The following is a 27,808-nucleotide window of genomic DNA, read 5'->3' as shown; positions in this document are numbered from 1 at the left end:
GAGAGGGCCTTGGGAAATCAGCAAAACAGGAGTGGGGGCAGCAGCAGCTTCCAGGGGCCTCAGCCCACAGGAGGCTTATTTACTAGTACTAAGGAAGGACTCAGTTGCTTCCACACACAACATGTTATGGTCACAATGGAGCAGAGATGCCCCCCCACCCCCTTATAGTTCCAGGGCAGAAAGAGAGCTTGTGGTCAGGTTCCTAAAAGGATCTCTGAAAGCAGCTACATAAAACCTCTAAAGCTTGGGACATTACACCCTCCACCCTGGAAACACAGCCCTACTTTAATAAAGAGTTAAAAGCCAAGTATTAGGCTGGAAAAAACATTTAAAGAAAAAGGTTCTAACCACAGAAAGTTACTATGATGACAAAGAAGATCAAAACACACACTGAGAAGAAGATAACCAAGTCAAAGCTCCTACATCCAAATACTCCAAGAAAAATAATAATTGGTCTCAAGTCATGGAAGAGCTCAAAAGAGAATCTGAAAATTAAAAGAAGTTGAGGGGGAAAATGGGAAGAGAAATTAAATGATGCAAAAGGCAATGACTCTAGAGAATGCCTTAAAAAGCAAAATTAGCCAAATGAGCACAAAAGTTCACTGAGGAAAATAATTCCTTAAAATTAAGAATTGAGCAAATGGAAGCTAATGACTATTACGAGAAATCAAGAAACAATAAAACAAAACCAAAAGAACGAGAGAAAAAAAAAAAAAAAAGACAGAAAACAATGTGAAATATCTCACTGGAAAAACAAATGACCTGGAAAATAAATCCAGGAGAGATAATTTTAAAATCATTAGTCTACCTGAAAGCCATTATTTTAAAAGACTGAATATCATCTTTCAAAAAATCATCAAGGAAAAATATCCTGATATTCTAGAACCAGAAGGTAAAATAGAAATGGTAAGAACCCACTGATCATCTCCTGAAAGAGATTTGGGCAAGCATCTAGAAAGAAAACAATTCAAGTATAGTGGAGCCATAGCCTGGATAATATAGATTTAGCATCTTCTACATTAAAGGATCAGAGGGCTGGAAATAAAATATTCTGGAAAGCAATGAAGCTAGGATAACAATCAAGAATTACCTCCCCCACAAAACTGAATATAATCCAACAGGGGAAAAGGTGGACATTCAATGAAATAAAGGACTTTCAAGCATTCATGATGAAAAGACCAGAGCTAAACAGAAATTTTATTTTCAAAAAACAGGACTCAGGAGAAGCATAGGGAGATTAAACAAGACAGGAAAATCATAAGGAACTTAATAAGATGCATTTATTTACATTTCTATATGGAAAGATGATACTGTAACTCCTAAGAACGTTTTCATTATTACATTATTATGGAAGTTTGGAGCATATACAGGCAGAAGGCATGGATGTAAGTTACATATGAAAGGACAGTATCTAAAATAATAATAAAAAATTCATGGGGTAAGAGAGAAACATGCTGGGAGAAAGGGCAAGAAAGAGGTAGAATAGCATAAATTACCTACCATAAAAAGAGGAGAGAAAGAACTTTTTAAGTGGAAGGTAAGAGGGGGATAGGAAGGAGAGTAAATCTTACTCTCCTCAGAAATGGCTCAAAGAAGAAGTAACATACATGTTTAATATGAGTACAGAGCTCTCTTACCCTGCAGGAAAGTAGGAGGGGAAGGAGACACAGGAAGAGGGGAAGGTGGTAAAACAGGAGGGCATGTTGAGGTCTGGGGAGGTCAGAAGCAAAACACTTTTGAGGAAAGACAGAATAAAAAGAAAGAGAAAATGAATAAACAGGGGAAGGGGAATAGAACTAGCAATAGTAACTGAAAAGAATTTTGAAGGAAGTTTCTCTGATGAAGTCCTCTATTTTCAAATGTATAAGAACTTAGTCAAAATTATGAAAAAATTAAGAAACATTCTCCAATTGATAAATGATCAAAAGATATAAACTATGTCCAAAATTCTATAAAATCATGTATATCCTTTGACCTAACAATACCCCTTGTAAGCATGAATCCTAAAAGAGGAAAAAAAAAAAAGAGAGAGAGAGAGAGAGAGAAAATAAAAAGAACCTATATGTACAAAATTTTTTATAGCAGCTCTGTTCTCAGGGAAAAGAATTGGAAATTGAGGGAATACCCATCAATTGGGGAATGGCTGAAGAAACTGTGATATGTGATTATGATGGAATATTATTGTTCTATGGGAGATGCTATGCAGCATTTACTCAGAGCATGATTGCACAGGGTACACCTCTCTGGCTTTTGGTTTTTTTCATCTTTAAATGAGAGTCTGATGGTCTTTGTTCCTTTTCAGCTGTCTGTAATTTCCTGATCTAACCAAGATTTAAAAACTTCAATTTAACTCTTTATCTTATTATCACACCTCTGATTCTCTCAAAGAATGGAAGGGTTGAAAGATTGGCAGTTTAATGGTAATTTTATGTAAATGTTCTTCACTGGAAGTAAAGGGTGGGAAACAAGTCAGTGTTCCATAAAGATCCACGAATTTCATGTAGGAATTTCTTCCTACACATATACATGTTACATATATATACATAAACATCACATAATTTAGATTCTGAACCTTGTCAGAATTTGATTTTTCCTTTATACGTCTTTGAGAGAAACAGGGGTGTGATAATAGGACAAAGAGTCAAATTGAAGTTTTCAAAAGAACAGTGAAGAGAAAAGACAGGTAGATTAGGGACTATATTGGGGTCAGAAGGAGTCAAGAGGACCAAGGTTCAAATCCTTCCTCTGATACATACTAGCAATGAAACCATAGAAAGTCACTTAAACCTCTTAGTGCCCTAGGCAATTTTATAGTGTGTGTGTGTGTGTGTGTGTGTGTGTGTGTGTGTGTGTGTGTGTATTATGAATATATTATTGATGAATTGAAAATATCAGCAAAAGGAGTTTCTACATTAGGAATTCCCTACACCAATAAAATCATAGCCTTAAATCCCTCACTTAAAAAAAAAAAAAAAAAAAAAAAAAAAAAAGAAGCCAAAGATATTAATTTTAATTAGTTATCACAAAAGCATCTGATTTTTAAATTTTCATTTCATGTAACACAGAGGAATGTATGACTTTTTTTTTTTTTTTTTTTTCTTTTCTGAGGCAATTGGGATTAAGTGACTTGCCCAGAGTCATCACACAACTAGGAAGTATTAAGTGTCTGAGATCAGATCTGAATTCAGGTCTTCCTGACTTCAGGGCTAGTGCTCTATCCACTGAGCCACTTAGCTGCCCCAATTTTTAAACTTTCAAAATATGAAACAAAATCTAATAAATTATGTAGGAAAATGTTTTGGTCTAATTTTAAAATAGCAAAGAGACATAAGGAAAGAAAACCAGAATAATTTAGATCTAATTACTACAAAAAAAAAAAAAAAAAAGCCTTAAGTTTATCTCTGAAATTAAATCATCATCACAACACTATTTTCCTCCTTTCTCCTTAGTATATTAGAAAATGAGCCACTTAATAATTCTATGAATGTTTTTTTTTTTTTTTTATATATCACATTAATAGTAGAAGAGATAGAAAAAGCACTTCCCATTTCTTTCCAAGAACCAATAAGCTAAAGTTACAGTTACAAAGGAATAAGCATTTTGTACTTGGGAAAAATTACTTGTATACAATAATGCTACTAAGATTAGTAGCCAAGATATGTAAAAGTTAGTTACCAGGGAAAAAAATGATCATTCTTTTCCTGCTTGCACATAGACTCCTGATTCTATACATGCTATGTAGATGCAATAAAGCAAACAGTAATTTTGCTTTCTCTGAATATTCAGAAAATAAGAGTTCATTTTTACAGAAAAAGAAAATGGTGAGGGAGAGGAAGTCTATGAGATTATGCTTGAAAAACCAGTGATTAAAAACAGAAAGGCAACTTTATCTGTGGTATTGAGTAGATTTTTAAAAATAAGATTGACAGACTATAATCCAAATACTTGAGAAATCTGAATAGAAGGTAAATATTTTTACTTTAAAAAATTTGAAAAATAATACACCAAATATGAGAAGTAATAACTATATTCTAATCACAAAATTATATAATTAATTTAAAAGGAGGAAGCAAATAGAAAAAATTGAAAGATTAAGTTTAACTTTTATTTTTCTTAACCAACCTTTAGCTGGTGAAAAAGGATGAGAACCAAGTGAATCTGTGCAAAGTTCCAGTGGAAATTGTAGAAGTTCCTCATTGTCAGTAGAGGCTTGAAGAAAGAAAAGCATTTTACTTTTTAATACTGTATTATTAGTGAACAATCAATCAACAAGTTTACTAAGTCCCAGGCACTATACTAGATATAAAGATTCTTGTGAAATAAGAAGAAAATAAAACAATCCTTGCCTCAAGAATCTAACATAGTATAGGGAAGATAACATGTACAGTTATCTTCCTACAACTAACCTTTTTGTGACTAAACTCTTTAAGAAGGCCATCTACAAATGGTACTTCTTAATTTTGATCTCATTCTCTTAACTCTGCAGTAAGGCTTCTGAACTCATCATTCAATTGAAAATATTCTCTTTAAAATTACTAATGATTTCTTAATTGCCAAATCAACTGATATAATTAGGTTTAATTTAACCTTTTCTCAGTTTTTGTTTTTTTCTTACTTCTCTGCTGCCTTTGATACTATCAATCACTGTCTTTTCCTAATAATCTCTTTTGTCCACGTTTTCAAAAGACTGATTCAGCAGGGTTCTCTTCCTTTCTAGATTAATTCTTTCTCAATTTCCTTTGCTGGATCTTTATCCAAGTCACACCTTCTAAACATGGATGATCTACAAAACTTTGTCTTAAGACTTTTCTTCCTCTCTACTATTTTATTTGGTGATTTCATCATCTCCGACAGTGTCAAATGACTCTAATTATCCAGCCCTCCCTCATCTCTCTTCTAACAAGCAGTATATCACATCTCCAAATAATTAGGTATTTTGAACTGGATGACCAATGAACATATTAAATTCAACATGTCTAAAATTAAACTCATTACTTTTTCTTTAATCTCAACATTCCTAACACTTCACTATTATACTTGCATATACCACTAGCCTTCCAGTTACCCATGTTCAAAATCTAGCCAGCATCCTCAACTCTTCATACTCCCTCATTCCATATATTTAATCTACTGAAAAGTCCTGTCAATTTTAGCTTTCTCTTAAGCCCTTTTCTTTCTTCTGACACTTCCACTATCCTGATGCAAACCGTCATCATCTCAAGCCTGGACTACTACAATAACCTATTGCTGGGTTTCTGCTGCCTTAAATCTCTCCTCACCTCTGGTCATCCTCCATCTAGCCATCAAAGTGATCTTTCTAAAGTTCATATCTGATAATGTCAACAACACCCTATTTAATAAATTGCAGGAGCTTCTTAATACTTGAGGAATCAAACGAAAAATTCTGTTTCACTTTTATGTTTTTCAACCCAAGTCTCTTCTATCTTTTCAGTCTTCTCCAACCTTAATTCTCCATTCCCCATGTACTCTGCAATCCAGAGATACTGGCCACCTTGTTGTCACCCACACAAGGCACTTCATATTCTAACACCAAGCATTTTTCTCTAGTTGAAGCCCTTCCAAGTCCTCCTTAATCTTAGTGCCTTTCTTCTAAGATTACCCTCATTTTGTCCTGCACATATCATATTTGTACATAGTTGTTTGCATGCTATCTCTATCATTAGACTGTGAGTTCCTTTTGCCTCTAAAGTGCTTACTTCCATGCATAACACATAGCAGGAGCTTAGTAACTTCTGGTTGACTGATTGAATATACAGATAAAAGCATAATCAAAATAAATACAAGGTAATATGTGGGAAGAAGAACCATTAGCAGCTAAAGAGATCAAGAAAGACTCCACGGTGAAAGCAGCACTATTTGAAAGAAATGAGGAATTCTAAAAAGGTAAAAGTTCAGAAGAGAGTATATCCCAAGCATGAGGGAGAGAGCCTGTACAAAGGCATGAGAGATAGATTGTTGTGTTTGAGGAAGAGCAAGAAGGTCAGTTGGCTAGAGCAGAAAATGAATGAAGGAGAATAAAATAATAAGCAATTAAGAATTCAGATATAAATTTAAGCAGATACATGTATTTTAAATAGTATTGTAATAATACTGCAGTAGCAGTGCTTTTGGACTAATATTTTCAAAGTTAAAAACTTGGTTTTATAGGATTCATTTATTTAAGATATTTTCCAACTGCTCTTTCCTTTTTCATATCTATTCCATCTTAGGAATAAATGCCATTACTTATCTTCACAATTGAGAGCTTATTTTATAATGTATTGTCTAGCTTCTTTCTTAATAATCTTACAACATTTTTACTATGTTCTAGTATTTGGTACTAGCTCAAATCAATCATGAAAATCTAAAACTGCTATAGACTGTGGATAACATAGGGAGATGAAAACCATTAGAAATGATATTTACTTAGCACATAAAATCATAAAATTTTGGAAAAACAAAGCTTTTTTTCTCCTTTTGAGTATAATTGTTAGTAACTCTGGTTTCTTGCAAATTTCTGTTTACAGAAATTTTGGTCTGTTAATACAGTAAGTTACTTCTCATATTCTATTAATCAACCATGTATCTCAGTGTACTTCCTCTATTTTTTATAAAACTATGCTATCTATTAAATTATATATTTTTTTAAAATTCACACATAAAATATTGTTAAAAGTTTATTTTTAACATTTTAAGACTGAGAAGCAGAATGGCATAATGTACAGAGTTAACTTTAAAGATAGGAAAACCTGAGTTCCAGTCCTAACTTAGATTCACCCTAGCTGTGCAACTGTGGACAACTTATTTAATCACTCAATTCTCTTAACAACTCTCTAGGAGTGTAAGCTGCAGAAAAGGAGAGAATTTGAAAAGAAATTTTCTTTACCTAGGAATCTCTTGTACCAATGAAATCAAATCCTTAACCTTTCTATTTTAAGATTATTCTAAACAAAAACCGATGAATAAGGTTAATTCCACTGTTCCCTTTCCTACTCAAATGCATTCTAAAATATAAATAAAAATGTTTTGAATTATCTACATCACTGCTGAGAACTACTGGAACAGATAATTAACAATTAAATCGAGAAAATGAGTTAAAATAGAATTAATACTCAGAATAACCCAAACAAGTTAACTACATCTTTTTGTCTCTTAACTTCTATCACCAAATAATACATTTCTTGTAAACAAATTAATTCTTATTCTTCAAAAGTGTACCTCTTTGTAATGACTTTTCCACATGAGTTTTTGTGGTTTGTACAGCTTGATGTTTATCAAATGTTATTGCAACTGCTGTGACTGTGACCTGCAATAATAAGAACAATATCAATGTCAGTATCAATTTATTAAACACTAATTATTTATTGTGTAATTATTGTGTTAGGTACAGAAGCAACAAAGAGGAAAAATAAAGCATGATTTTAGAGAATTCACAAAATCTTATGGAAGATATGTTAAGTATACAAATAAATTATTATATAAAACAGAACACATGAGGAACAAAGGAGAGATGTAGGCAAGTCAAGGCAGTCTTAGAGGTTTTTGGAGGAGAGATTACTTTCTATAAGATAAATGATAAGTTGCTTCCTATAGAAAGGAAGTCCTATTCTAGCTACAGGAATTTCAACAAATAGAAGGGAGAATTTCAACAAATAGGAACAAGTAATATTCTAGATGAGGGCAAATAGATGGAACAATGGAGAGAACACTGGGTTTTATCTGGGTTTATCCCAGAGATAAGCAGTCATTTGAGGTTTTTAAGCAAATACTTTGGAAAGTCCATAAAACATTGATTGGGAAGGGCTATTGTGGAAGCCTAAGTGGCCCCTCCTTGTTAAAAGTCTGACAAATACCTCAGTATTTGTAGTGAGAAAACTATATTCTAGAGCATGGAAAAAATAAAAAATACATTTAGTGTCAGTGGTGGAAATCTATGAAACCTCACAGAAAATGAAAGGATCTCAGAATCAGGGAAAAGGAAGTGCTCCCAATTTCAAAAAAGAAAATGGAAGAGAAAGGATTCTGTAAGTGACAATAAATGCCTGGCAAAACTTTAAAATATAGTATCAAAAGGATGATTAGTGAATATCTAGAAAATAATGAGAGGTGGTCTTATCAGGAACAAGTTAAGCCAAACAAATTTCCTTCTTTTCTTCCTTCTCTCTCTCCCTGTTTGTTTCCTTCCACTCTCCCTTCCTTCCTTCTTCTTTGACATTATTACCAGACTAGAATGTGAGGAAAAGGCTAAAAACAAAATGTCCTATTCAGTTTAGTAACCACATTTTGGGAATTGCATCCTAGAATCTAGAGAGGATCCTGACAAAGGTGAAAAAGATAGGGAAAGGATTTAAAATCAGGTTATACAGTAGACATAATTTACGTAGATTTTTACACTGTATTTGACCAAGTCTGTGATGCTGCTATTGTCAACAAAATGGAGAAGGCTGAAAAGAGAGAGAGAGAGAGAGAGAGAGAGAGAGAGAGAGAGAGAGAGAGAGAGAGAGAGTGTGTGTGTGTGTGTGTGTGTAGACAGAAAGACAAAGACAGATAGATAGATAGATAGATAGATAGATAGATAGATAGATAGATAGATAGATAGTGTTAGATCTGGATGCAGTTGAATAGCTAGATAGAAAGAATAATTATTAACAGTTTAATGTCAATTTGGAAAGTAACATCAATTGGAATGCCCCACATATTTCTGCTTAGTACTAGGCAGTTTAACATTTTTCATCAACTACATGGGTAAAGACACAGTGGCATGCTTCTCAAGTTTGTAAAAAACATAAAAGGTAAGAAAAATAGCCAACACATTGTATTAAAGTATTAAAAATATAAAAATATTTTAATGTGGTAGAAAGTTGAGCCTAAACCATTAAGATGAAATTCAATGGAGATAAAATTAAAGTCTTAACCTTGAGTTCAAATCAATTTCACAAATATAAAATGGGAGAGCCCTGATTTAGCAGCTTCTCTAAAAAACTGAAGGTTTTAGTGGACTATAAGCTTACTAAGTTTTTGATGATGACAATCAAAAAATCTGCTATTGGATTGATTACATTTTTCTGACAGGAATAATATCACTAGTGTAGGGAAATCCTAGTAAGAAAACTAGGTCTATCATTATGCCATATTCTTTGCATCTTTTTATGCTGCATTTAAAGACAGTTGTTATTTAGGTCTTAGGCAGTCTTGACTACAGCATCGTGTTAAGTTCCAGCTGCTACATTTTATGAAGTACACAGTTAAATTGGACAGCATCCACCAATCAAAAAAGAAAGTCAGCAAAAAGTTTCATGGTAACATAATTTGAAAATTTGGTTGAAAGAACTAGTGATATTTAGACTAGAGAAGAAAAAAATTAGGGGGGGCACATGATAGCCATTTTCAAATATCTAAAAGACCTAACACCCAACAAAGTCAAGATTAGATGTGTTATCCTTGACCTTGAAGGGGTACCTAAAAATGGAATAAAATACCTCAGTAAGTAATTGGTTCTCCAGCATTACAGGTCTGGAAAAAAGAAGGTGGAATGATTCTTGTTTAAGTATAGGTTGGACCAGATAAACTGAATTCTCTTTATGTTTTAAGAAATTCTGCAATTCTGGAGATGATGCTCAATGGGTTATTAAATTACACTAGGAAAATACAAGTTCTGGTGGGTTCTATTAAGTTAGAAAGACTTTAAGTCATCAAGTTGACAGTTTTGTTGTTATTGGGTTGTTTCACCTGTGCCCAAATTGTGGCCCCATTTGAGGCTTTCTTGATACTGGAATGGTTTGTCACTTCTCCAGCTCATTTTACAGGTGAGGAAGTGATGCAAAAGGTCACACAACCAGTAAGTGTCAGAGGTTGGATTTGAACTCAGGAAGATGAGTCTCCCTGATTCTAAGCCTCACACTCTATCTACTAAGCCACCTATCACCCCACAAATTGAAATACTAAATTTATTTTCCAGATGACTTCATTAGCTTAAAACAAACAGGCATATTCAGGGAGTAATTATTTGAGCATGGCAATACGTGAACAACAACAAGTGAAGGAGCAAAGGATCCTGGAATTAAGGGCAATCATTTTTAATTTATAGTTCTTACTCATTTTTTTACACAAAAGTATAGAAAATGCACAACATGACAAATATGGAAATTTGTTTAGAAGAAATGCACATATTTAATCTATACCAGATTGCTTGCTGTCTGGGGAAGGGATAAGGTGAGGGAGGAAGAAAAAAATTTGAAATGCAAAATCTTATGGAAGTTAATGTTGAAAAATGTTTGCATGTATTTGGAAAAATAAAATATTTTTGAGAAAAAAAACAAAAACAAAGTAAACAAAAGTCCAATAGACAAAAATGTAAGAGGCCAGTGACCATTAAAATATGTATAACAACACTTAATGTGATAAAGAACTAAAACTAAAGTAGATGCATATTTTCTGAAGAATGGATGTGCTGTAAGAAATAATGAATGTGATGAACATGGAGACAAGCATGGCAAGATTTACATGAACTAATGCAGAGTGAAGTAAGAACCAAGAAAACAATGTACCAAAAAACTATAACAATTTAAACAGGAAAAGCAATCACAAAAAATAAAAAAAATCAAAGTAAAAGTAACAAAATTATAAAGAACAAGTATTACTTGAAAGGAGAGATGATAGGATACCTCCACCCACACTTACCCAACAAGCGTTGTACAACATACGTGTTTTCAGATTTTTGCCAATGTATTTATCAGTTATTCTAATTTTTTGCTCTTTTTTTTGTTAGGTTTTAAAATTATGATTAATTATATATGATAACTCTCTGGGGGAAACAGGAAGTAATCTTGGGAAAAATTGTGGTGATATAAAAAAATGGCTATCAATAAAATGTATATAAAAACAAAATGTATAAAAAACTATTTTTTTTAAAATACAAAAATAGACAACATAAATTTTAAACAATACTGGAACAAATAAATTTTTTCTTAGACTGATCTAGTTTAGAACTCCAGTCAATAAAATATGAATTTATATATTAGTATTAATATTGATAAAGTACAATCTAAATTTATAAATCCAGATGTTCTATAGGGGTCTCAGGAAGTAATTCTTTCAAGGAAATAAAAGGTAGGTAAAAATTTTACCAAACAGTAATTGTGCAGAGTGATTTAACAGAATCTTTCCAGCATGCATGCTATTGTGTAACAAAGATAACTGAAGTTTTAACAAAACTAATTTCACTATATGCACAAAGCAACTATTTCTAAAATATACTCAAACAATTTGGAGATGGAATAATTAGTCTCTATAACATACACATAAACACGTGTGTATATGCATATATATGTATGCACACATATATATGTATATGTAGGAACACATATATACATATATATATATATATATATATATATATATATATATGTATCACATTATACCATAATACATATATCATATATTTATGTATTTATATACTTGGAGGAGAAAATGGCAAATTACTCCAATATCTACCCTGTACGGGATTACAAGAATGAACAACTAAACAACAATATTTATATATTAATGATAAAATAGTGCAAATGATACTCCTTGACAACCTGAAATAAATTAGCTAATTATTAATTACCTGAATTAATTCATCTTCAGGAAGAGATACTGTAAAATTGACATGGCAAAGGCAGCAGGGTATCATAGAACGAAGTTTAAAATACAGGCTCTATCAAATAAAAAAAATAATCTTTTTTTTATCTGTTTATAAAATGTATTTAATCTTACATTTTATTCTGAATACAGAAAAAAATAAAAGATTAGAGCCTAGCCATTTCACTTTTATTATATCAATTTTTAAAAATAATATCATTTTAATCAAAAAGAAAATTAAAAGCACATATATATTTATAAAATTACCAGTATGTGATTTCCAATTTATCAATTACTAAAATTGGTACCCAGAAATAAACAATAATCCAGATATGGTGGTTAACCAGAGCAGAGGCTTATGGGATTTTCTCCTTCCCATATTCTGTGAGCTATGTCTCTCCCTGAAGCCTAATATTATATCAACAGGTTTCCATGTGGTTCTGAGGACTCATGGTATGAGATACCTAGATGATGGCAATAGCCTAAACAGAACTCTTTCTACAAACTATCCTTCACACTAATATTAGTTATTTTTCTCATTCCTTGATTTGATTATGTGGCTTCTCTGTTCAAAACTCTTGAATGATTCTCTATTGGAAACAAAGTTCAAATTCTTTAGATGATCATTTACTTGGCAATCTATCTTTATCCTACCTTTTAGCGCTTATTTCAAAGTCTACTTCTCCACACTCTATCCTCTACTCAAACTAGGCTATTTGCTATTCTTTATATAAGTATGCCTCTGTATTTTTCTATCTCCATGCCAGGACTCACACTGCTCCCAATACCAGTAATACCTTTTTCATGATTTTTCACTCCAAATGTTTAAGTTCTTTTGATTTTTCTGATCAAAAGTCACTTCTCCCATGAAGCCTTCCCTAATGCCTCAAATAAATGACCTTTTTTATCCTTAAATTTACCATTTCCGTTTTTGTACCTTGTCTTGTATAATTTTCTTGTATTAATTTTAGTCATATTTACCATTATATGCATCACAACCTCCAACAAAACTGTAAATTCTGTGAGGCAAAAAAATCTAAGCTTAGTATCTCACCCAGAACTGCACAAAGTAATACTTGCTTAATAAATATTTTTATTAACATTTTATAGGATAAACTGTGAAGTAGTGGAAAAACTAAAAAATTTGGGAGTCAGTAAAGACCTGGCTTCAAAAATCCTACCCTCTTCAAATATCTTCTATTTACATGTCTATTGGACAAGTCACGTAACTTCATTATATATATATATATATATATATATATAGTAAAGTTTCCTGTAAAAAGGGGATAATGATATCTAAACTACCCAATTCATTAGACTATAGAAAGAATTATAGAAAGAAAATAAATTACTTTGGAAATGTTTAATTTGAACATTCCCTCCATCAATGCAGAGCATAATCAATCCATGCCTTCTTATTCTGTGTTGTTCTTGTCCATGTTCACCTACATAAACTCCATAAAACCAAAAGCCAAGATTCTGGAAGCCTTCCATTCATAATAATATCTTTCACAGAATAGTTCGTAGGCTATCCACCATCTCTCTCACCACATAAGTGTCCAACTCCTTTTTTGATCATGTCCAGGTGTCTCTTTACTGCTCTTTTTATTATTACATAATTTGGTAATCCATGGACACATATTGTAAATGTTTGCTGTTATTAACGTTGGTTAAATTTGCTGAATTGACTTGTGCACAATTCAGCTTTCTTAGATTGGCTCATATTATTATAGCAAACAATTCAGAGAAATTTTAACATTTGTTTGCAAGTTTCACGCTTCTGAATAGCTTTTTATCATTGAGAGGAGAGATTTGGGTTCAAATCTCTTTTGAGCTACTTATAACCTGTAGGATGTCTGGAAAAATTTCTGGGCCTCAGCTGAAAATCTCTAAGGCCTCTCTCAACTCTAAATACTTTGAGCCCAGGATATCATCCAGTTAAAAAAATTTCCTACCTTGAGCAAGTTTTCACAGAGATCATTAAAGTTCTTATTGAGTGTCTGATTTGTCAAGTTAATGTTGCTTAATCTGGATACTCTTACTGAAGTGAACATCTAAAGAGAAGATATAAAGGCATTTTTAAATTTAAATACTATGACAATCTTTAAATATTGAAACGGTAACAACTGATGACATAACACATAGAAGAAAAGTTTTAAAATGACAGCTATTTTATTCATACCTAATGCACAGTGTATTAACATCATTCATGTTGTCTACTTTAAATAATAAGGAAGTCTGAAAGCCTTACCTGTATTTCAGATGTCCAATTATTGATGCCAGGCATAATTTCTGTATTGCAGCTATAAAAGCCTGCCCCCCCAAAAAAATTGGAATAAGAAATGAAATATATTACATTTTATATGTTCACATTAAGGTATAGCACATTTTGAAAATTACAGAATAAGAATTTTCTTATTACATTTAAAGATATTATTTTCATTCTCCGATTCAAATACTAGGTTAGTTTTGGAGTAGATCAGTGTTTAATCAATCCTCCTGCAAAATTCCTTATTCTTTCCAATATCCAAGTTTACAAGTTCAGAGGTCTCCACAACTTTTCATTCTCTTTCTCTCCCACAACCAGTAAGATGGATTCTAACTAATTTTTTTTCTCTTTGCTCACAAAACAACCATATTTAGTTATGGTTTTCATTAAATCTTACCTGGACTATTGCAAGAGTTTTCTATTTAGTCTCCCTGCCTCAACTTTCTGAGTTTACTAATCTATTCTGTTGAAGTGACATTCTGAAAGCACAGATCTAACTATGTCATTCTTTTCCTCACTTGTCTTCAGTGACTGTGCCTCACTGCAAGAACACAATATTTAACTCTCTATCTGACATATAAAACTTTTCACTATCTAGGTCTACTTAGTGTTCCAGGTTTATTACTCATTCCACAATTTCAAATACTCTACACTCCAATCAAACTGGTCCATCTTGATTTTCATGCCTACTCTTCCTTCTTTCTTCGATCTGCTAAGGTCCCTAATTTTCTTCAAAGCTCAGCTAAAAAGTCACCTCCAATATTAAGAATCTCTTTACCCTTTCATATCTAGTAATTCTATCCACCCTCACATAAATTACTTCTTCATTATTGGGTTACTTTCCCCAATGGAGAAGAAGCTCTTTGAGAAGTTTTGCATGCCCAACTCTAGAACAGTGACTGGCACAGAGTAGGTACTTAATTCATGACTGCTGAATTGAAAAACTGCAACTTCCACCCAATTTTCCCCTCTGGAGCCAAGGATAGTAAGTGTACTATCTCTTCTATATGACAACTCTACAAATATTTGAAAATAGCTCCCCAAGTCTTCCTTGCAAAAATCCCTAAGCCATGAAATACATTCCTTTTCTGTTTCTTTTCCAAAGTTTAGCAACAGGTTCAGTGAGTGTTTGTCTAATACGTACTTGTTATTGGATTCCTTGCAAACAAAAGTAAGGAAGGTAAACAAATTATCTGCAAAAGTAGATTCTAAATATCATTTTACTTGAAAGGCTGGTTAAAAAAATTAATTTCCTCATACTGAGCATTATGATATAACCTTCACCTCAAAGTGCTAAAGAACATAGAAACAAAATTTTCTTAATGTATTCTTTTAGAGAAGAAAAATAAATATTTACATTATTCCTAAACAGCATCTAATCTAGTTTTCTGCACACAGTCGGAATTCAATCAAAGTTTGTGCTTTTAGAAATTGTATGTCTTGGGTCACAAATTAAAGGTATATCTATCCGAAGCTTTGTAAATATTTATTGTACTAACATTATGATCCCCTGGGCAATGTCTGATTAATAAGGACATTTTTTTGTAAAGACTGATTTCTTCCAAAGTAAGGACCATGATTTCAGTTGCTTCTTATTCTTTAGAAAATACTTAGATTAATGGATACGATCCCTCTGTTTTATATGCAAGATTTTCATATATTTAAATTGCTGTCCAAATAACTTTTCTATCCACTATCTTCTTTTTCCTACACATCTTACCAGAGTCTCCAAGTTCTTCCTTCTCACAGTATCATGGATATTCAATCTGAAGGACTCACTTAGTCCAATTCATTTTATGGGTATACCCCAAGTAACAATGATATGGTTAAGGTGTTACAAACTACTTCACCATAATATCTCCCTAATCTTATTAGGTTTGAGAATGGGCTGGCTTAGCATTCCCTCTCATTACCTAATGTCATCCAGATTAGACTCCACCTGGGAGTTCTGAGAATAAAGTTCAAAAGGTTTTGAGATCCTCTAGTCTAACTATTAAAATCAAATTATCAATAAAAGTATTATGAAATAAAGCATTAAAAAAATCTAGGAAATACTTTAAAATCAAAAATATAAAACTAAGATTTTTTTTTTCTATACCTGAAGGTGGAGGAACATCTGTAAGTAAAGAATGTACATCTTCCATGGCATCTGTGTCATCAATCTTAAAATAATTTATAAATCAAGTTAAAATAACAAATAATACAGAAAAATTAGGCACAAAATAAAACCTCAAAGTTATCTTAAATGTTGAAAAATGAAGAATTTCCTCATGACAATCTTTTTTTTCTCCCAGTAAAACCTCTACTTGGGAACTGGAGAGGCAGTACATGTGGCTAAAAAGAGATGCAATCAGTTTCTGAAAGAATCCTAAAGAAAATGGAGTACATTGGCCAATTGCAAAGGGAAATAAAATGTATTTTAGCAAGATTATGTTGGCAGCTGAATGGAGGATGGGTTAGAGAATAGAAAAAAAGCAAAGAGTACACAGAATAAGAAGGTCTAGATGAGTTCTAACATACTTCATCAAAGAGAATAGAAGAAAAGCAAAGAGTACACAGAATAAGAAGGTCTAGATGAGTTCTAACATACTTCATCAAAGAGAAATAGTACTTACATCTGCAATATCACTGAATCACAGGACATCAGAGGCTTTCTAGTTCAATTCATATTTTTAAAAACCCCTTCAACAATATACCAGACAAATGGTCATTGAGCGTTTCCATAAAGAAGGAAAAAACTCTTTCTTTTCCAAAGTAACTCATGCTACTTTAGGATCGCTCTAATTATTAGTAAGTTTTTCCTGACACCAAACCTGCATCAAATTTCCATCCATTTCTGCCTTTTGAAAGTAAGAACAAGTGTAATTCCTCTTCCATACTTCAGCTTTTCTTTTCTTTTCTTTTTTTTTTTTTTTTTAAGGCAATGGAGATTAATTAAGTGACTTGCTGAGGGTCACACAACTAGGAAGTGTTAAATATCTGAGGCTGGATTTGAATTCAGGTCCTCCTAACTTCAGGGCTGGTACTCCCTCCACTGTGCCATCTCCTTGTCCCTTATACCCCTGTTTCTTAAACTATGGGTCACAATACCATATGAAGTCTCATAACTGAATGGGGGGACTGTGAAATTATGATCTATTTATCATCAGTATATGTTTGATTTGATAGTTGGTTGATTATTGTCCTTTGTTTTTAAAAAGGACCAAAATGACATACTATATTAGAATTGAGTGTGTCCAACTATGGTTGATCAAACCAATGTAAGCTCAGAATGTTCTGCCACACAGCTCTTTTTGTTGTAGCTAGAAACTGGAAGATGAATGGATGTCCATCAGTTGGAGAATGGTTGGGTAAATTGTGGTATATGAAAGTTATGGAATATTATTGCTCGGTAAGAAATGACCAGCAGGAGGAATACAGAGAGGGTTGGAGAGACTTAAATCAACTGATGCTGAGTGAAATGAGCAGAACCAGAAGATCACTGTATACTTCAACAACGATACTGTATGAGGATGTATTCTGATGGAAGTGGAAATCTTCAACATAAAGAAGATCCAACTCACTTCCAGTTGATCAATGATGGACAGAGGTAGATACACCCAGAGAAGAAACACTGGGAGGGGAATGTAAATTGTTAGCACTACAATCTGTCTGCCCAGGTTGCATGTACCTTCGGATTCTAATGTTTATTGTGCAACAAGAAAATGATATTCACACACATGTATTGTACTTAGACTATATTGTAACACATGTAAAATGTATGGTATTGCCTGTCGTCGGGGGGAGGGAATAGAGGGAGGGGGGGTAATTTGGAAAAATGAATACAAGGGATAATATTATAAAATATATATATATATATAATAAAAAAAAAAATAAAAAAAAAAAAGAATGTTCTGCCACAGGTAGAACACAAATAGTCTCTATCTCCTTTTCTGAGCACCATGTGTTTGCCCTGTGTGACTTCTCCATAAAAAAATTTTTTTGGCAAATGTACATTTAGCATTTGAACAAAGTGGCTAGCTCAATAGAGTTGCACTCTCTGCAGCAGATTTGCAATGCTTGACATATTTAGTGTCAAGGTCTGGTACCTTATCTTGCCAGTTGATCTTCAGAATCTCCCTAAGACAATTTAAATGGAAGCCATTCAGTTTGTGGCATGGCGCTGATATATTGTCCAGGTTTCCCAAACACACAACAATGAGGTCAGTACAACAGCTCTATAAACCTTCAGTTTGTTAGTCAGTCTAATGCTTCTTCCCCACACTTTCCTTTGGAGCCTCCCAAACAATGAGTTAGCTCTGGCAATGTATGTGGCAATGCAGACATCCCTGGAAAGTATACTGCCAAAGTTAGGAAAACTTATCCACAGCATTAAAAATTTCACAATTTGATAGTTCCACATGTGGATGGTGTGCTGCTGGATGATGGAGGGCTTATGTTTTCTTAGTATTAATTGTCAGGTAAAAATTAGCATGAGCAGCAGAAAATCAGTCCATATTTTGTTGCATCTTAGCTTCAGAGGCTGCATTGAGGACATAATCATCTGCAAACAAAAAAATCACACACTAACACTCCTATTTTAGTTTTCATTTGTAGCCTTTTCAAGTTGGAATATTTTTCCATTGATAGGGTGGCTGACTTTGATTCCATGTTTGTCCTCATTGAAGTCATTTGACAATATGACTGAAAACATCAGGCTAAAAAGCATGGGTGCAAGTACAGTCTTGTTTCATTCCACTGGCAACTGGGAAAGCTTGAGCTGACTTTGTTTGATGCCATATTCGTTTTCACTGAAGTTAAGTTTGACAACATAGCTGAAAATACTGATTTGTATACTTGCTTTATATACCTATATACCTGGGGTCACATAAAAATTTCTTAGAGGAAAAGGGGTTGCAAGTGGAAAAAGTTTAAGAAGTCCTATTCTATATGATCCCTCTCTTACAGTGATCTATTTTCTCTCTCCTCAGGTGGTGTGTTACTATTCTCCAAGTGAAAATATCAATAGCTTGAGTGCTTTACAATATTATGTCCTTTAACTCTCACAAGCTCTCTGAAAGGTAGATTACATTACAAAGGGAACAACGTCCAGAACGACAGAGATGATGCTCTACCTGATCAATCTTTATCTGGTGCCACATTTTAGTAAGAATATGATAAGGCAGAGCAAAGACCAGATCACAATTTTTAAGATCATGCCACATGTGAGTGGTTAAAGGAACTGGGAATGTTGAGCCATTGGGGGACCTTGACTGGAGAAGACTTTTTTTGGATGAGTGGTGACGAGTACCTTCTAATGTTCATTTTTTGTGTTTGTGAGAACTGATAGCAATAAAGAAAAGTACAGTCACATTTAGGGAACAAATAAATGAGAAAGCATGTTAGGTGCTTATTATGTGCAAAGAATTGTACTAAGGGCTAAGGGCATAAAGAAAAAAAGTAAAATTGTTCTGTTCTCAAAAATCATGTCATAACAAGGGAAGATATTATATATAGGAAGTTTCAGCTAAAACTTGGAAAGACCCAGTGTTCCTTAAGTTTTAATAGCAAAGCAGAGAGATTATATACATTTGCAAGTATAATTTCCTTTAATAAAATCAGTTTTTGATATTGACTCATTTGACACTAGACAAGGGTTCTGGCATGGAGAACTTTCTTTTCTTCGTTTTTAGTAGATATGGAAGCTGAGAAGAGAGGGGCCATAGCACATGCAGAGAGAATTATCAGCTTGCATCTCCTAATAAGGAGTTGCTTCCCTGGAAAAAGGCTGCAGAGGATGGGGGGATTCGGATAGGGAGAGAACCTGGAAAGGCAGATGTGAGGAAAAACTTCCTAATAATTTTATCAGCCTCAAGGTACAATGAACATCCTGGAGAAAGAGTAAAGTCCATTGCATCTCCCCTGAAAGTTTTCATGCACCTGCTAAACCTTTTGTTAGTGACTTTACAGAGAGGAGTCCTGTTCATAAATGAATTGCATTGTATGACCTCAAAAGTACTTGATACCTCCAGGTTTTGTGATTCAATGATACTGAACTTTATAATATAATTTTGTAGTAATTAGGTTTAGGTTTCTATTCTGACTTCCTATTTTAAGCTTTACAAAAATAAGCCTTAACAAAGATATTTCCAGTTATTATTAAATGAAGTATCTGTTTTTATAGCACCAATTATATAGTCAATTGTTTTGCAGTTGTATCATAAATAGGCCCATTTAATGATTTTAATAACTTCTTTCTAGTATTGCTAACGTATAACTAATCCTATTTTAGTACTTTATAGAGTGTTAAAGTTCAATTTAGAAAATAACTAAAATAACTTGAACTTCTTTGTTCCAAATATTTAAAAACAAACATAACATAGCAGGAATACCTCTAATACAAAGGCATCTTTTTTCCCATGTGAAAGATCCAGTTCTATAACTTCATCAGAACTTTCAGACTGAGATCGTAATAGTCTTGAACGCTGTCGTGGCTCTGGAATGGGAGATCCTATTATCTCTTCAGGTATTTCCTGAAATAAAGAATATATATCACATATAATTTCCATTTTCAATAATAGAAAAAATATAGAAATTATATATAAATATTCCAATCACAAAAATCTTCCTTTGATAATTTTCTTCATTCTTCATGTGTAATATATTCAAAGTAGGAGCCTAATAAATGCTCTCTGCTGGTTTAAAATTTAAATAACAAATCACACAATAATTAACTATGCCAAGCTGACTCAGATCCACCACAATAACCAAACACTATTCTGCAGGATCAGTGATGAAGCACAACATCTTCAGACAAAGGTGATGAACATAGGATAAACTATAAGACATATTTATGGCAAATATGGGAATTTTTCTTGACCATGCATATTTGTTTTTAATCCTTTTAGGGTTTTATTTTTCTTCTTTTCTTTTTGGAATAAATGGCGGGAGGGAGAAAAAAAATATACATTGGCTAATTTTAAAAAATTAGTTTAAAAATAAATTAAATAGTTGCTTTTTTTGGACACATGATCTCCAAAATTTTATTCCTACTAATATCTTTCTCAATGAAACTTGAAGTAATACTACTTAATGCTCTGTGTGTGGAAAAATTATATATGTAAACATCATGTATTGAATTTCTATCATAGAAATCTTTTTGGATTTAAAAATAAAATCAATATCAACACTATCTGGAGATCATTGTCTAGGAGAAAATTCATTTTGAACAAAGGCTATGCTAAGTCCAAAACAACAAAGCATATTTATTTTACACAATAATACCCACAGAATCAACCACCTCAAAATTGGAAGGAAGCCCACGATAGAGAAGGGGGTATCTAATCTAATCTGTACCTGAATAAGAATTTCTACAGTATATCTCAAAGGTGTCATCTAGTTATTGATTGAAGAATTCTGATTCATAAACAAGGAAGCCACCACTATCTCCTGAGATAGTCCTTTCTACTTTTAAATAGCTCTAACTACATTAAATTATTTTTCACAAATCCAGCCTAAATTTGATTCTCTGCAAATTAAAAAGAGCTCTGCCTAGAAGGTAAACAAGCAAAACAAATCTAATCTTCCTTCCATATAACAGTCTTAAACATTTGAACATAACCATGTCTCTTCAAAACTTCTCTTTTTGGGGGCAGCTAGGTGATGCAATGGATAGAACATCAGCCCTGAAGTCAGGAGGACCTGAGTTCAAATCTGACCTCAGACACTTAACACCTCCTACCTATGTGACCCTGGGCAAGTCACATAAGCCCAACTGCCTCAGGGGGGGAAAAAAAACTTTTCTTTTCCAGGCAAACCAGCCCAATTCCCTGAACTCGTCCTCATATGGCACAGTATTAAATGTTCTCCTCTTGACACAGCTCATTAATGTGACACCTGTAACTCACAGATATATTCCAAGAATAAAATGGCACTATTATTGCCCTAATGCTAGAAAATAAAGTTTCATGAAGGATTAAATGACAGAATATATGTAAAATATTTTGTGCAAGATATTATTATTATGGTTATTGTTATTTTACAATCTAAGATCATGTTAGCTTCTGAGGCTACAATATCATAATACTGTTTTATATTAAGACTGCAAGCCTCTTAAAAATCCATTTCTTTTTTGAAAGAACCTAGATATAATCTAGCTATACTACTCTCTTCTCCTCTCTACCATCTTTAACCCCCATCTTATACTAAGGAAGTTGATTTTTTTTAAACAAAGTCTGAGACCTTATATTTATTCCTATTAAATTTTATCTTAGAAGTTGCTCAACACTTTCACCTGCTGAGATCCTTTTGGCCCTATTTTATATAATTCACACAGTTGTTCTGGGTATCAGCTTGAAATTGATAAAAACAACAATAACAACAACACTATTCTAAATATACTACAGTGATAAAAAGCACAAATTTATTTTACCATCGTCCTACCTACTTTCAAGGTCCCTTTTCTAAAATGCAAAACAAATAAAATGTATTTCTGCTAATTAAAAAACTCATTCAATAACAGGTACTAATATCTGAGGCAAATAAATCAGTGGGATAGATAAAATAGTAAATAGAATTTTAATTTATTAATTTTCTAACTCCATTACCCAATGTGCTTGCATGTATTGTGAATTCCAGAATATAAATGTTGGAAATAGAAGGGTCCGTAAAAGCCACACAATCTAGTGTAACATTTTACAGATATATAAAATGGGGCCCAAAGTAATTGTGTGAGTTGTCACTTGGTAGAAAAGACTGAACTACCTAGATACACCTTACAAAACTTTTAAAAATTTGGCTTGCATACTAATAACATCTTATAAACATTCAGTTAATATAACAGAATGGAAGAAAACTAGATGGTAAATAGTTTCATTTATCCAAAGGGCAAAGTATTATTGTATATATGTCAATATTGATATTTAATTTACAGGGCCTCTATTTCGTGATCTTCAAAAACGTCTGTAAAGTTTAATAAACTTACAATACTAATGTGTCTACACTACTTTCAGATTAGAACTGTTCCAGAAAAAAATTGTCAAATACCAATGCCCAAATCACTAGATTATTTGAATACAAAGATATATTCTACAAAAAGATATGTTTAGTTAGAGTGAATTTAGTTAAAATCAGATAAAAATTGGTTCTCCAAAGATTAAAAACACAAAATGTGGTGGCAAAAAACTATAAATTGAGGGGATGACCATTAATTGGGGAGTAGCTAAACAAGTTGTGGGAAATGATTGTGATGGAATACCACTGTGCTATAGAAAAGCATGTGCAGGCTGATTTTAGAAAAACTATGCAAAGACTTGCATGAAATAACAATGAGTGAAATGAGCAGAACCAAGAGAACATTGTACATAGTAATAGCAATGTTTGAAGAAAATCTTCTCCAAGTATTATACATATTATAAAAGACCTGTAAAGAAAGATCCTATCCACCTCCACAGAAAGAAAAGTGATAAATAGAAGTATGCATAGTATGGTGTTATACACATGCATGAACATATGTTTACATGCATGTCTGAATATACACACCTGGGTACACTAAATGGTGGCCTTCTCTAGTGTAGAGTAGGGAGGAGAAAGGGAAAACTTAAAATGTATCCAAAAAAATTAAAATATGTGTGTGTGATGTGTTTGTCTATTGTGCATATGCACAATGTGGCTTCTTATGCCTACTACAATCTCTTTTATTAAACAAATACAGGATTACAATGGAGCCAGAATTGTGGCCACATCTATCTTTTGCAAACTCAGTGAGAAATGCTATTATGAAATGGGTAGATATCAAGATAAGATAATGAAAGAAATGGAATCCAAGTATTTTTTCTTCCTCCAAAATATTAGTATATTAACTAAAGAAATAAATTTTCAGACATCAAGTGATAGGGTTATGATCTTTGTAATATATATATACATACTTATATATCTAAAGTAAAATAATGCAGAAACATACATAAAAATAAAAAGCCAAAATATTCTCATTATAGATTTTACTTACAGGAGGATTGATTTCATATAATTCTTTGTTCTTAGCTATTGTATCATTTATCTTTTTTTGCATATGAGATATATGTTGTTCATATGAGCCATCATTTGGTGTCTTCCCAGCGATCTGAATACCACCAGGGGTTGGTAAAGCTGTTAAATACACACCTGTTGCAGACTTGGGAAAAAATTGGGCAAATACAATCAGATTCTTCCTTTAACAATAGCAAAGAAAAAACAAATTTTTTGGCTCTTAGATACATCCTAGGAAAGAAGAGGTCAATTAATTTACACAAAATAGTATTTTAAAATTTAAATTAAAAAAATTAAGTCTACATCAGGTTAACACAATGCTTAGTTACAAGGAAGAATAAAAAAAAAGAAAAGCATTTATAATACTTCTGTATTCCTGACATAGTTTTCTCAAAGACTAAACAATGTAGTTATTTATGATAAGATTTATTCACATATAAAACAATTAGAGAATAATACAAAATAAATTATTTAAATATCAATGTGATGGTAAATGGCAAAATAAAGATATCAGGAAAACAGCAGAAAACGGAATTACACATTGCCTTTGAAGGATAAAGCAAAATCCTTTTTTTCCCCTCCAAATATTTCTAGTTATTTAATCCTTTTAAGCTAAACTTAATTAGCCTTCATTGATTATTCTAAATATCTAGAACACTATTAAAACAGGACAAAATTGCTTTACACACAGCAAGGCAAAATCTTATTATTCAGGATTATGTATATTACCTACCAATATTTCTAAATGATTTGATATACTGAACTTTGAACATTTGTATGAAACAAATTTGGTTCTCATTAACAGAATATATGGTTAAAGAACTGCTTTATGACTTTTCTAAGAAAATGAAAATTGCTGTAAGACTCAACCAGTTTTGGTAACCTGAACAGAAGATATATAACTATAGTCCTATTGGTAATGTGCTTGGGCTAAAGATGATCAAGTTTTTTTTTTTCCTGTTACATAGCTTATATCCTCTTAAATTTAACTGTTTAAGCTGAACCAACCAACAATAAACTTTACTGGCATTTTCATTATAAAACATTTCATTTTGTAATAGGAGCCACTGGAAAAAAATTTTCAATTTTCCATATTTCATTAAGAGACTAGACCTACTTCACTAAACCCTCTACTATTGTCTACAGTGGTGATCCTGAAGTACAGGCATTTCACCCATTTTTACCTAAGAAATGACAATGCTCCTTAAATATCTTTTATTAAATCATCTTTCTAGTAAAATTATAAAAAACAGAGCATTTTATCAATTTTTATGAAGGAGAAATATCCATAAGATGGCTGCTCAAGATTACTAACTGCTCTACATGATAAACATTAAATAAATATTAAACATGAAAAAGCCATAAACACAGTTTTGCTATGGCTATGGTCACAATAGGCTAAGTAAAAAGAAGTCTGAACTAGGGATGGGGAGGGGGTATCTATGATACTTGCAAACACTAATTCTGAAGCTTAAAATTTAAATTCATTTTACTATATAGATCTAAAAATGAATGACTTAACCTACTAAGCTGTATCAGAATCTACTACAACTACAGAAGTAACAAAATATCCAAATAAATTTAAACTTACTGCTAAGCCCATCAACATATTTTCACCCACTGTAATCTGAATCCTTAGTCCAAACAAAGCATTCATTCCTTTGAGTTTTAGTTTATTCATTAACTGAGTATGTACTTCATATTCCATAAATGGCAACAAATTGCTGATAGCGGTAGCATTTGCTTCTGCTTGAGCTTTCTTTTTTAAGCGACATAACCTATCAAAAAGAGAATTTATTTAGTTGACATTAATTTCTTCAACAAGGGAACATAAAAATGCTTCATTTTTATTAGTCAGTTCAAGAAACACGAAGTTCCTACTATGTGTACTAGTTTTATGTTCTTGAGATACAAGATAAATTAAGAAAAAAAAATCTGATTATAAGAAGCTTACAATCTAATGAGAAAAAAAACTTTTGTCTTGGCTCTAGAGTTAATCAATTCAATTTCACACCGTCCTACCTTTGAATCCACAATACCCCATATCATACTGCTGCTCACCCCTTCCCAAATTCCTATCCCTTATTACTCTCACAAATCCACTGCTCCTAGTCAATTGTTGCTGAATCCCAAGAGAGAAAATCATACACAATAAGGTGACTGAATCCTACAAAAAAAGTTATTATGTAATCTCAACTGGACTCTCAGTGTTATACTCTAATCCTTTTATTCTTTCCTGAATGATCTTCTAATTCCCCTTTTTCTACTCCTTTCTAATTAGAATTTCATTACATATTCCATTCAAAACACTGAAGCTTTTCAAAGTGAGCATTTTCTCCATCCCAATCTATACAAGTCATCTCAACATCATCTCCCATTATTTTCTTTACTCTCATAGGAGATGGCAAGTAATCTTAACCACATTCATTTTTTACTCAGGTCTCCCCAATCCCTTAAAAAACAAACAAACAAACAAATAAAAACATTCATTTGGTCCTACCATCCCCCCTCATGATATATTCATTAAATGCTTCCATTTTTTTTTTTCACCTCATTCATTGTTCAATCCTTTCCAATATTGGCTTCCAACTTAATCCTTCAACAGAATTTAACTGCCAAATATGAATCTTTTTTTCTTTCCTCAGATTCCTATTTGACACTGACTACCCCTCTTCTTACTAAAATACTCTCTCCATACTAAGTTTTCATGACAACACATAACTTCTGATGAACTCCAAACTGGCTGAACCCTGATCCTTAGTCTCCTTTGCTGTATTGTGATTTATACACCATCTTCTCTGTGTAAGATTATTCCCTGCTTCTGTCTTGGACACATTCTCTCTTTACATGCTTTCTCAATGATCTTATTAGCACCTATAGGTTCGATTATCATATTAATTAACAAATATTTTTAACATTAAATGTAATTTGCATGGGTTTTGCTTAATAAATTTCTTAATTAATTCTTTCTTGCTTTAATAAACATACCTGGCTTGAATAAGACAACCTTTTCCTATAACTGTTGCATCAGTGGGAAGATCTATTGTTGTAAAAAGAACATCAGGAACTTTTTGCTTTCTGCAGCTATAACAATAAGTGAGATGAGCTGGGAATGGCATATTCAATTCATCATATGGTATGTGGCAAAATCCACACCCAGCAGGTAAATTTTCTTCTTGTCTAAAAATACATTGAGAAAAAAGAATTCTTGAAAAAAAAAAGCATCATGCTTTAAACATGTTTGTATATACACATATATTCATATATCATATTAATACATGTACATAAACTATTTCATTATTCATGGTATTTGTTACAAATGAACCAAGCAAAACAAATATCAATTAAAAATAGCCAGGAGGCCTTATGGTTGAGAGGCAAGAGTTCTGGGTTCAGAGTCAGAAGACAGGTTGAAGTTTTCTGCTATTCTTAAGTTGGCTTTAAAGCAAATCATTTCATTCTTCTGGAGCTCAGTTTCCTCTTTTGCAAAAGAAGGGAACTGGATTAAATCACCTCAAAGATCTTTTCTTCTACTTCCACAATTCTTCAGGATTTAAGGCACCTAAATATTCTCCAAGTGTAATAGGGCAACAGTTAATATAACTGGAAAATAATATCACGTCTATTATATATATTTTGGTAACCTCTTACATGATGTATATAGTATAATGGGCCATCTCAAAGTTTTTTCAGAATTACAGAATTATTTTTCAGATTACAGAATATAACAAAAAAATAAAAAACCAACACAGGGGCAAGAAAAAGAAAGTATCTTTTTATTAGCTAATTTATCTAGGAGCAACCTGGTGCTTTAATATATGAGTGCTCTAGCACTTCCTGACTGCATGGAGTCAAGAAGCTCTGAGCTCACATATGATCTGAGACACTCACCAACTGTTTGAACCTGGGAGA

At 32.6% G+C, this 27,808-nt stretch overlaps 1 protein-coding gene across 16 annotated transcripts in view; it reads right to left on the bottom strand.

The window, feature by feature from the left end:
- C2CD5 (C2 calcium dependent domain containing 5) overlaps positions 1–27,808 on the bottom strand; it is a 125,809-nt gene that overhangs the window by 21,143 nt on the left and 76,858 nt on the right. For all 16 annotated transcript variants that reach the window (XM_074268850.1, XM_074268849.1, XM_074268851.1 and 13 more), the window contains 10 exons: positions 26,885–27,076; positions 25,488–25,674; positions 23,877–24,041; positions 20,263–20,403; positions 15,990–16,053; positions 13,874–13,935; positions 13,578–13,676; positions 11,609–11,698; positions 7,219–7,306; positions 4,123–4,209 (listed from right to left, as the gene is read on the bottom strand). In XM_074268850.1, coding sequence (XP_074124951.1) covers positions 4,123–4,209; positions 7,219–7,306; positions 11,609–11,698; positions 13,578–13,676; positions 13,874–13,935; positions 15,990–16,053; positions 20,263–20,403; positions 23,877–24,041; positions 25,488–25,674; positions 26,885–27,076 — 1,175 coding nt within the window. The remainder of the gene's footprint in view (positions 1–4,122; positions 4,210–7,218; positions 7,307–11,608; positions 11,699–13,577; positions 13,677–13,873; positions 13,936–15,989; positions 16,054–20,262; positions 20,404–23,876; positions 24,042–25,487; positions 25,675–26,884; positions 27,077–27,808) is intronic.

The sequence above is a fragment of the Sminthopsis crassicaudata genome, chromosome 5, assembly GCF_048593235.1.
Source record: "Sminthopsis crassicaudata isolate SCR6 chromosome 5, ASM4859323v1, whole genome shotgun sequence".
Classification (NCBI taxonomy): domain Eukaryota; kingdom Metazoa; phylum Chordata; class Mammalia; order Dasyuromorphia; family Dasyuridae; genus Sminthopsis; species Sminthopsis crassicaudata.
Note: the sequence above shows the minus strand (reverse complement) of the source record. Positions and strands in the feature narration are given on the sequence as shown.